This window comes from Portunus trituberculatus, chromosome 16 (genome assembly GCF_017591435.1).
Source record: "Portunus trituberculatus isolate SZX2019 chromosome 16, ASM1759143v1, whole genome shotgun sequence".
Taxonomy (NCBI): domain Eukaryota; kingdom Metazoa; phylum Arthropoda; class Malacostraca; order Decapoda; family Portunidae; genus Portunus; species Portunus trituberculatus.
This window is the reverse complement of record NC_059270.1, coordinates 5783716-5796215: the sequence shown is the minus strand read 5'-3', so window position 1 is coordinate 5796215 and position 12500 is coordinate 5783716. Positions and strand designations below refer to the sequence as shown.

Sequence of the window (12500 nt, the reverse complement as noted above, 5' to 3'; positions counted from 1 at the left end):
TTTTCACGTATTATCTTATTTGATAGCTCCAATTTCATATTTGTTATTATTGTTACTGTTGCTGTTGTTCATTGGTAGCGTCAGATATACTAATTGGAAAAAAAAATAATTTGTATTTGTTCAAACTAGAATGCTATTTACATATATTTACATACATACATATATACATGTATATATGTATGTATGCATGCGTACTTACATGTGTGAAGTAGTAGGCGATATCTTTCTCAACTGATTAGATATCTATTGCTGCAGTCGTAATTTAAAGAGAGAGAGAGAGAGAGAGAGAGAGAGAGAGAGAGAGAGAGAGAGAGAGAGAGAGAGAGAGAGAGAGAGAGCTGGATTAACTGATAGAAAGATACAATTCACCAAAAAAGAGAGTCAAACACGAAGCAAACTTTTTAAAAATCTGTCGAGATCATCAGAGAGAGAGAGAGAGAGAGAGAGAGAGAGAGAGAGAGAGAAAGGAGCATGGTGTTGGTAGAGGAGACAGCGGGCGGGTCATCGAGATAGGGACAAGGTGAATGATCCCAAGAAAGGCGTTGAGTGCCTTCCTGCATGACAACACCTCGCTGCCCTCTTACGCGTCCTTCACTCACGCCCTTTCTCTTCCTGACTTACCATTGTAATTCCACTTCCCTAAAAACTCCCTTACCCTTTTTCGTCTCTCTTGACTCACTAGCTGGTCCTTCACTTCGCTCGCCTCGCCCTGACCATCTTACTCTCCTGCACTCTTTCATTCTCCCAGTTTGGTGTGTTGTAGTGGTTGAGGAGATCTTAAACAGCCATGGTTTTCTATATCACCATACAATATACTAAGCAATGGTCGCCTTACCCTCAATCACCGCTGGCACGTGTGTGTGTGTGTGTGTGTGTGTGTGTGTGGGTGTGTTTGTATGTGTGGCGTTGGTTCATTGTGCTGTTATCATTTCATTCAACTGATTTATTGCTATTTCATTTATATTCTTAGTTTCAGGATCAGTTACACGAGTTATGCAAATCTTGATGAGTCAAGTAAACGATGAAACTGTAAATTGATGTTGCACTCTTGATATTAGAAAAAAGAAAGTGGCAAGAATGTAATACGCCAACCATTGCAACATCAGCTCTCTTCCTGTCTAGCGGGTGTCAGCTTCATAAACCCGTAACTCACGATATCAGAAGTGTATTTTTCAATGACTAGGACAAACTAAATTATTTCCTGCCTTGATCAACTGGACACTGGTGGTAGTGGTGGTGGTGGTGGTGGTGGTGGTGGTGTTCTTGTGTTGTGGTGGTTCTTCCTACGATATATACTGACTCTAGTCTCTTAATATGGTTTGGTGCATCGCTCTTGTTTATTCTTTGTCCTGTGTTTGGTGTTTTCTCTTTCTTTATCTTCAGTGTTCTGATATGAAACGCACCAGTCGTCAGGTTTTGTATTAAGATTGTATACAAACCCGACCAGATAAGATTTGAGGGTAATGCTAAATTTAGTGCAAATGAGTGGGAAGGTAAGTAGACTCCTGATAATGAATCTACTTGAAACAAATATATTAAAGTGAAAAGAGGAAAATAAATAAAGATTCTTATGCTAGAGTTGACGCGTCACATCCTGTCACTTTCTCGTCAGTCGTTGAACGTATTTAGAGTAAAGACAAGTGTTCAAAGTGTGCTCTTAGACATTCTGAGTTTTATAATCTTCATTCAAAGCTCGTCACATGTTTTATTTATTTATTTATATTTATTCTATTTATTTTTTTCATAAAGATATTGAGGACGTAAACAGTCTGGTACGGTTCTTTCCATTTTTCATAGTATAGTAGTAGTAGTAGTAGTAGTAGTAGTAGTAGTAGTAGTAGTAGTAGTAGTGGTAGTGGTAGTCTTGTTGTTGGTAGCAAAATCATCATCAGCAGCAGTCTGTAAATGGTGTAAGATGAATAGAGATGGTTGTGAATGTTGATAAGGTGGCTGGCGTTGGTAGCGAATGTTGGTGATAATGATGGTGATCTAATAAGGATTGTTTCTTCTGCAGGTGGAGGACGTTATCGACGAGATCCTGAGCCTGGAGGAACGCTTCGAGGCTGATACCCGCAAGACTCCCGAGCAATTATGCAACCCTGCCCCCGCGGTGAGTGTCTGCCACCCCCTCCCTCCCTCCCTCCCTCCTCGCCATTGAATCTTACTCGGATTGTGGACTTTTTTTTACTTATTTTGTTATTTCATTTTTAAAAGTTTGACGTTTTAGTTGTTTTATTAATTTATTTATTCGTTCATTTGTTTTTATTATGTTTATATTTCCTTTATTTTCTTTGTTTATTTGCATTGGTAGTTATAGGAAATGCACTAGAGAAGGACTTGCCTCAAGCAGATTGGGTGAACTTGTGATTATCTCCCAGGGTGTGGTGAGAAGTGGGCGGTGCGAGGCGAGGCAGCGTCACACAGACTCTCTTGGGCTGGCCGTATTGCCACTTTGTGTTGCTGTGTCGCGTGGCGCTTGAGTTGTTTTCTTCAGTGAATTTGGACTAGATATGTGTGAAACTAAGGGTGGACGTGATGGAAATGAATGCAGGTATACGACTGGTATGCAAGTGATAGTAGATTCACGGTATTGACTTCCATGGCAGTTATTTAATCGGAACTATTACGACTCGCTTGAAATATTTGTTGCCACCTGACACCAACAACTATTCTAGATACGGAAATATTACCAGGTTTACAATGAAGCAGAAACGATCTGGAACGTCACACACACACACACACACACACACACACACACACACACACACACACACACACACACACACACACACACACACACACACACACACACACACAAATACGCCTAGTGTAGTGGTTAGCACGCTCGACTCACAATCGAGAGGGCCGGGTTCGAGTCCCGGTGCGGCGAGGCAAATGGGCAAGCCTCTTAATGTGTGGCCCCTGTTCACCTAGCAGTAAATAGGTACGGGATGTAACTCGAGGGGTTGTGGCCTCGCTTTCCCGGTGTGTGGAGTGTGTTGTGGTCTCAGTCCTACCCGAAGATCGGTCTATGAGCTCTGAGCTCGCTCCGTAATGGGGAAGACTGGCTGGGTGACCGGCAGGCGACCGAGGTGAATTATACACACACACACACACACTACTTGAGCCCGACTCATCATGTTGGACAGGACTGATCCTCACTGACCAAGAGTGCGACTATGCGAGGAGCAGGTGCCAGGTGGGCGGCATGATAGCAATAACAAGACGTGCATTTGAAGGACTGAAGGAATTTGGTAACTGGAGATTTTTCTTACAGATACTGGCGTTATTTACTGCTGATAGTTCACTGTGCGAATAGTACTATGTGACATGGTATTAGGGAACGACCACAATACGTAATCCAGAGCCACACCTTCCACGCTGCCTGAAAAGATCATGACTGCCCAGATGTTTTGTACCACCGCATGCTTATTCACTGACCACACAGACGTTTTCTTACCACAAGTTCTACATCTCTCTCTCTCTCTCTCTCTCTCTCTCTCTCTCTCTCTCTCTCTCTCTCTCTGGAGTTCAGACCCTGCCGCCGATTTTTTCTTTATTTTTTATTTTATTTTATTTTTTTTTTTTTTTTTATGACCTGGCCTATAGCGTCTGTAGGTAACTTGAAGAGTATTAAAAGCGTTGTTAAACTTCCACCCTTTAGTGGCGCAGGCAATTTTATTTATAGTGGTACCCATATTAGGGCCCATATCACCACCCAAGCGCATCTTTGGTGTAATCACCTAGAACCTGGGTATCATGGTGACATATAGGTAACTTTAAACCACTCGGCGAATTTAAACCACTCGGCAAATGGCAAAGTTTCAAGGCCGTACTTGGTGGGATTCGAACCTACGCTTGGATGTCTGCCCGATCCCACGCTCACCACCTTAAACATTAGGCCACCGCCTACCCTCACCCCACACACACATACTAATGATTGGTTGTCTTCAGCACAATCCTGGTGGAGTCCATTCCACCACGCATCTCTGTCACCTGCCGGTTTAGGGCGTGGAGACAACATGAAGTAAGCTGCGGTGTCTGGCTTGTGTCACCGTTAGTAGCCAAGGTGGAAGCTTCTGTGAATGATGAGATTAGTATTAACAAGCGCGATGACATCCACAATCTGTGGATCCTTCTGTCACCAGATCGCGTCGATCACCGTCACGCTCACAATACACTAGTTACGGCATCTTATTCTTATTTCCTTATATCAGAATTCCACAGACTAATGGAGCGTCTAAGCGTCTCGTTTTGTTGGTCTTGGCACGCAAGAATAACGCGGCCAGCTCACCGCGGGGCTTGGGAGTGTTTAGCAACCTTTCACAATGATCCCTTGTCGCTTTCATTCTGGGTGAACTCGCTGGTTTGTCATGCTGGGAACACTGTATTTGTATTAGTGTAATCAAGGAAGGGCTAGACTGATCGACAATTGTGTCTGCGTGACAGCACAAAGGAAAAGTTGAGAGCTGCCTCGCCCTGGCTCGGCTCACAGCGCCAGGGAGCACGCCCCAGGTTCATGTTAATGAGACTTCCTCTCTGTCCTCAGGTCGGAGGTGCGAATAATTGGGCTGAATGTCTTCATTACGGTGTAATAATTACTAATGGCTAAGATTATTAGAAAAAGATGTTTTGACCACGTGTGTGGGTGTTGGAGAGTCAAACGTTTGCAGGGGCAAGAAAGGTCAAGAAACGGTTAATTTCAGTAAAAGTTGTTGAAAGGAGAACACTTTTAACCACACAGACACACACACACACACACAGAGACTGCAGAGACTGCAGCAGATCAAACAGTGAATTACACACACACACACACACACACACACACACACACACCGGCTCTGATGGAGTCGAGCAGCATCGCTACTCGTATGCACCAACCACAGACTTTTTGCCTACCTTCCAATTGTTCGATCTCACGCATCATTAATGTAGGCCTCCGTCTCTTTTTTCCTATTCTAGCTTGTTTTGTTTGTACCAGAAAAGTGCAGTTCTGATAATTTTTTGTATATTTATATTTATTTGATTGATTTATTTATTTATTTGTTATTATTATTATTATTATTATTATTATTATTATTATTATTATTATTATTATTATTATTTTTGGCATTATTATTATTTTTGTTGCTGTTGTTGTTGTTGTTGTTGTTGTTGTTGTTGTTGTTATTGTTTATTTATTTATTTATTTACTTATTTATTTATTTATTTATTTATTTATTTATTTATTTATTTATTTATGTATTGTTTTTTGCACAGACCCCTAACAACAGTGTGGCCGACCCATTATGCAATATCCTGGGCCTCAACAGCTACATGGGCAAGACCTCCACCTCCTGCCCGCCGGACGTGCCGCAGGTGAAGAGTGAGCCGGCAGTCAGCGACCAGCAACTCGTGGCCTACATGAAGGACAGGCAGAAGAAAGACAACCACAACATGAGTGAGTTGGGACTGATTACAACCACTGACCTTTATCTATTCTAAATTTTTTTATTGTAATTTATTTGTTTATATTTAATTTTCTATTTATTTTATTATTTACTAATGGAACAACGTGTATATAGTTCAGTAGCATAACGAAAACATTGTGCTAAGTGTATTCATTGCCAGTAGTCTTATTTCACTATATGAGAGAAATATCATAAGTGTGTTGTACAGTAATAGTTTACTTGTATACCTTTATTTTGATTATCTTGCAAAGAATATATTACCCCTCATATCATTTTAATTGTTTTATTTAGACCACAAAATTTGAAATATGAAAAGTCTGCAGTGGAAGCTAATGATTTATATTTTCTTGGTAACCAGTTGAGCGAAGGCGAAGGTTCAACATCAACGACCGCATCAAGGAGCTGGCCACCCTCCTCCCAAAGAGCAATGAACCGTACGTATACTAAAAATAATGTCGCTTGAAGGTTATCCAAGCTTCTGTCTGCATCTAAGAGTAACTCTGTACATATTTCATTCAACAGAATAGCTGCCATCTCATCCTACTTGATTAACTTCAGTCACATGTTGCACTTTGATTTCTTTCATATTGATGTTTATTGATTTCATTTCCTTCCAACATTCTTCTTCTAACTTTCCCTTGAAAAATCATGAAACTAATTTTTTTTTTTTACAAGTTTTCTTCTGTCCTTTCCTCATAGCATATCATTATCAACCAGTGATAATTTTTATCTTATTGTTCACTTTACAGCCATAGCTAAATTGTTTTCTACATATTATTCTAGATATTAGAAGTAAATTGAGAGATTTTGTAGTAGTGTTGACATGCATAACATAATAGAGAGTGGTGGGATAGATGGCAGATTCATATAAGTACTTGTTACATGCACTATATTTGTAACTTAATGTTTTCCTCAGTAGGCTAATTTGGCATGAACATTATTACAAAAGGAGTCCATATTGAAGACATATGATGTCAATTTTGATAATCAACGTGGATCCTGTTGTGGGAAGAACATGCCATAACACACTCTGCTGTTCCAGGTACTTTGAGTTGGTACGCGATCTTCGTCACAACAAAGGTCAGATCCTCAAGGCCTCTGTTGACTACATTCGCCGCCTGAAGATGGATGCAGATGCCAATAAGGAGGCAGAGGCCAAGCGGCGTGCCCTTGAACAACAGAACAGGCAGCTGCATCTCCGGATACAGGTCTGTAATGACTACCCCTTTAGGTATTACACTCATAGATATTACTTTAATCCAGTATCATGGATATTTTTACATACATGTTGCTGAAAATACATGGCTTAGTAAAGGAGGACTAAGATGCAGATTAGCTGTGTGATGAATTGAAGAGATATATAAGAATGAACAGGTAAAGGATAGAACACAACACTTTCTGTTTGAATGAACAATATTAAAGGAGATCATTTTTATATGTCTGGGTATAACAAAAGATCCAACAGTATAGCAGTTTGAGAGGTTAAGGCCAGTGATGGGAATAAGAATGCTAAAATAGTATCTGTTATACACTGTACTATCAAAACTTAGAAACTACTACTCATTTCACTTCACTACACTTATGTTGTCACGCACACCTGTGCTCAATACTCACACTCTTGCAGGAGCTGGAGACCAAGCTGCGGGCTAATGGCATCAAGGTGGAGGAGACTAACATTGACAAGAGTCTACTTCTCTCCACCCTTATCAAGACTGAGGTGGTGGGCAGCAACATGGCAGGGCTTGGGGGAGGTGGAGTGGTTGGTGAGAGTGGAGTTGGAGGTGGTGGGGGAGAGATGAAGGAGGTGAGGTGCAGCCAGAGTCTCACCGGTTCCCTGCTTGACGTACGTGTGCCCTGCCTTCCTTTTTCTTTTACCATTATTTATTTTCCTCATTTGTTTATCTCTCCCTTTTTTTATTTTTTTGCCCACTGCTCTAGGAAGCAATCACAGCATTGTATTTTGACCTCACATTTATATATCACTGCACTGCTATGTCATTATATGCACAATTGTATGTAAGTGTGCTTACATACACATATAAAGAGATATAAGGATGGGATAGCATGATCATCTCTCTTCCTCCCCTATACTGCAGTTCAACACACACACACACACACACACACACACACACACACACACACACACACACACACACACACACACACACACACACACACACACACACACACACACACACACACACACACACACACACACCTTCACTCCATCCCACTCCCTATGCCCCATACCACGTAAAGCCTCATAATAACATTTTTTAGTCTTCGAGTAAACATTTTAAAGCAACAAAATATATAAATGTGGACTGAATATTTATGTCTACCTTTATGAATATATCAAGCAGAGCATTTTTAAATCTTTTCAGCTAATTTTCATTTTGTTGTCAAATGCAAAGCTGTTGATTGCTCCTGCTTTGTGATGTGCAAAAACACTTCATGTAAAGCTACTTGATGCACAGCCATTTCATAGAGAGTGTAGGTAGCTTCCATTTACCTGCATTTCTTAGTGTAGAATTTATGTAGTTCAGCAGTATTTTATAATCTTCAGCAATTTTTTACCCTACAGTTTTCACCTGTGCTTGATTTTATTCATTATCTTATATGTACTTGCTTTTTTCACTTAAGCCCTGCATGCAACTTTTGTGTTGATTTGGCACTGTCTTTTTGCCTGTTGCTGCGTATTTTTGTCAACACCTATTATACTATTTCGCACATTATTTTTTTATTTATTTGTTTTTATTTTATTTTTCTTCCATGTGTGTTTTGTTTGTTCTTCTGGTGGTGAAGCTTGGCAGCAGCATGACTGAGTGTTGCCTTTCATTTGATGAAACATTTTTATTAGCCTTGATGGGATTAGAATTGGAGGGTTTATTTTAAGTATTAATGAACTCAAGACAAAATTGAAAGCATAACTTGTGAGAAATGGTTTGAACCTCACTGGATATGCAGACTTATTTCAGTTTCTGTTATAATATAATATTTCCAAATGCAAGAAAAGTACTTACTAAGACAAAGACTCAAAGTGTGTGAAGGAACTGAAAAGTTTGTATTGTTATGGAACAATTGTAACTAAACATTAGTCAAAAATGCAGCCAACAAACAGGACTTGCTGAGGGATAAAATTTATCAGAAGGCTAATGAAAATAATGGTATGTTGTATAAAAGCAACAATAACTGATCTTGTCTAGAATCATGTTTATCTATGTTTGACATCATGGATGTTGGCACAACAATTTTGTCACCTGAGGACAAGCAAACATGGTGATGTTCTTTCATGATGATTGGCCATTGTGTTTCCATCATGTTCTATTATGTCTGGTTATTAGTCTGCATATTCTTAACAATACCCTTCTTTATTTGCAAAATACCTGATTATCTATAGTACCAGTAATTGGGTATCTTACAAATACCTGATGAAGGATTTGATAGAAATACAGAATCAGTTTCTTGCACATTTTAGAATAAAATGAAAATGCGTGAGGTGTACAGCATCATAATTTGTAATATATTGTATAGTGTACAGAATTAAGAGTCTCATGTTTTCCTCTTGTCATATCTGTCTTTAGTTAACTGTGTCTTAAGATATTTTTTTTGGATGGGATGGAAAGAGGAAGAGCACTACATTTACATTTAACTCATTCCAAATTTTGCATATGTACTTGGGAAGGTAATTTTCTTGATATGTTAGGCTCAAGTGTTTCTTGACTTATATATGTGATTAGTCCCTTTACTTCTCTAGATATCATTAATTTTGCTGAAGATCAACATCTGTACACTAGTCTTTTTGCTATAAACAAACACAGGAAATTCTGTAAGCAAAAGATCATCATGTCAAGAGTATTAATAAAACCCTTTGATTCTGAGATAGGATTTATAGATCAAGGGAAAATTTTTGTCATCATTCAAGATGTAAGAAAATGCTCAAGAATATAATCATGTTGATAATTTGCTTCAGCTGGTCCACTCTTTGGATGACGGCTGCCTGGCTTATAGTTAGACAAAAAACTGGAATAAGTAACAGCTGCTATTTTTAATGAAAAATGAGTGTAACTATGACGGTGATCCAGTGATTGAAAATGAGATGCAAAGATTTACTTCATAACTCATCTTCAGCTGGAAGATTGTTAATTGAAGATATCCCCAAATATGAATAAGGTTTGATTCACTGAAACTTTTACTCTACACAACTTCATGTTTATGATGAACAAGAAGTTGAAATTCTCTTGCTTCTCCTTTCCTTTCGTATACCACATCTTCAAGATATTGCTCGTTCAGTTGACATGAATTTTTCAATGGGTAAATAAAACAGTGCCAAATTAACTACACAAGGAAATGATAAAGGAAAAGTATGAAATGTTAAAAATTCATGACAGTTTCATTGATAGAACAGCTATCTGTCAGGGGCTGCCATCTGCAGGCATTAATGTACTACTCCATGTTATTTTGTCGCACAACTCACCAATTTATTATTGTTACCAGGAGCTGCTGGAAGACTTTACCTCTGGTGGCTTCAACCTAGATCTGATGGACGATGATGGTCCAGCCTTCACTAGTGACCCTGTTTTCTCCTCGCCACAAGTCTCCTCCCCAAACTCCTCCCACCACTCCTTTGATGATGCCCTCACCCCAGACTCCATGGACATCGTTGCGTGATTGTTACCGAGCATCATATAAATACTGATATTTTTATGTTCGATGTGTTTTTTTTCTCTCTTTTTTTCCCGTCTTATGTGCCTTAATGAGGCTTTTGTTGTTTTTAGTCTAATTTTGTTTTGTCATTTATACTTTGCTTCCCCACAAGAAAATTTTATCATATATATATTGAAAGTTCAAATTTGTTATGTCCCTTCATAACTATATTTTGTAGTTATTTTTATGAATGTTTTATAGTAAGTATTTTAGAAAATATTGAGTTTGCAGTGAATAAATGCATTATTTGTCCTCAAAAGACTTCTTGACTTAACTTCTTACATCCATGTTAACTTTTTTTTTTTACAGGACTGGATCTTAAGCAAAGTCAAGAAGGCTTTTCTCTTGAATCGGTTTTCATGAGTGATAAACACAAACTACATTGTACCTATGAACATGAGAGAGTATGTTCAGGTACATCTTCTACAGTTTGTGGATATATTCTTTAGAATATCTGTAGATTAACATGGAAAGGAATATCTTCTTCAGATATTATAGAAGGAACAATCTCCTCCATGTAGTACTAAGGCATTTCACACGCAAAAAATATTAGGGAAATGAATTTTGAAAAAGTAAGTGATGCCAGTTTTGGAATTAGATGTGTGTTGTGGGATCCGCACTACCAAACTTGATGTTGGTACCTGACAAAATGTTATTCGCTAAGTTGAGTGAACTTAACATAAAAAGATCATGTTGGTCATTATTTTTTAAAGTGCATTAACTTAAGCATGGTCATGTTTCATAGCATTCAGAATTCTGTCACTCCTGGATGTATATTATGGCATGCTCATGCATCATGCTCATAGTTTTTGCAGAAAAAGAATAACTGCTGCACTATATTAACTGCTTCTTTAACTTTTTATGTTCAAGTGGTTTATCGTCAGTTATGACAACTGGTGAACTGTGCAAAATCAATTACATATTTTATGTTCAGTACAATTGATTATGATGTCCCACTAAGTCTTACTCTTCTCTATTCAAGGATAAGTAAACACAAGGACTCATTTCTGTTCTGGAAATTATGGATTAAGAAGAATTGTATATAGTATTTTTTTTCTGATTAATGGCCCAGAAACATATTGTGAGCATACACTGGTGTTTTGTTCCTTTCAGTCCATGATGCTGGTGTTGAAGATGTACATAATGTGTTATGATTAGTTGTATTTTGAATACTTTTGTATGTAGACACCTTACACTGATGTAATTCATAGAGATCAACCTCTATACTCTTCATTCAACTTAACTACTTTCCTATTTTCTTTTATATATATATATATATATATATATATATATATATATATATATATATATATATATATATATATATATATATATATATATATATATATATATATATACATGACTAATTTAGATACAAGAAGCATGATTTCTTTGTCCTTTATGTTTGTACAAACTTGAGATCATCACTTTGGCTCCTGCCAAAATATTGAATACTGTACCTTTATCACTTGAGGTACGGGTATACAAATGGTGTAGTGCAGTGAAACTTATTAATTTGGACCTATACTACATTATGTACATTAGAGGTTTGAAATGATAATTTACAGTTTACTCATCCACAATGGTAAATGCAAATGAAAATTGTGAGTTTAAATACCATATACTATAAATGTAGTACTGTGACTGATGTGCTAAAGCCATTATGACCATATATTTAAATATTGTAATGTTTTCAAGGCACATAATTGAATATCTAATGACAACACTTGAGAATTTTAAGCTTTGTTACAATAGGACATTATATAAAGCCAAGTTTTTGCGCAGCAAGTATGTTATACAGTTACGTATAAGTGTGCTCATTAGTTGATCGCTTTACTGTTTCTCTTGTGTTTCCTTTCAGAAATGTAGATCTCAAAACTCTTTGATCATTTGAGTATTTTTTTTTTTTTTTTTTTTGGTATGAGAATAATATGAAGTATTCATGTTGCACACACACACACACACACACACACACACACACACACACACACACACACACACACACACACACACACACACACACACACACACACACACACACACACACACACACACACACACACACACACACTAAAAATTCACATATTTTTAAAATGATAAATGACTATATACTTGTTATAAGTCTGTAGAAGTCTTGGGCATGACTCCTTTACAATAATTATTTAGATTTGTATTTTTATGAAATCAGATGAACTACAATAGAATTTGGAGTGAAAAATTTTACCATGTATATTTTTGTAAGCTTAATCACTCATATTGTAAAGTTATTGATGAGAATTAGTAAGTTGCTTTAGATTGATTTTTGATATGCTAAAGTTATGTATGAACAGCACCCTTATACCT

The 12500-nt window shown here is 37.7% G+C and overlaps 1 protein-coding gene across 1 annotated transcript in view; it reads left to right on the top strand.

Annotated features, from left to right (window-relative positions):
• LOC123504649 (transcription factor EB-like) overlaps positions 1–12215 on the top strand; it is a 113953-nt gene extending 101738 nt beyond the window's left edge. Inside the window, exons 6-11 of the mRNA XM_045255377.1 lie at positions 2015–2110; positions 5260–5440; positions 5809–5884; positions 6493–6658; positions 7075–7293; positions 9948–12215. Of these exons, the coding sequence (XP_045111312.1) occupies positions 2015–2110; positions 5260–5440; positions 5809–5884; positions 6493–6658; positions 7075–7293; positions 9948–10121 (912 nt within the window). The 3' untranslated portion in view covers positions 10122–12215. The remainder of the gene's footprint in view (positions 1–2014; positions 2111–5259; positions 5441–5808; positions 5885–6492; positions 6659–7074; positions 7294–9947) is intronic.
• The last annotated feature ends 285 nt before the right edge of the window (positions 12216–12500 follow it).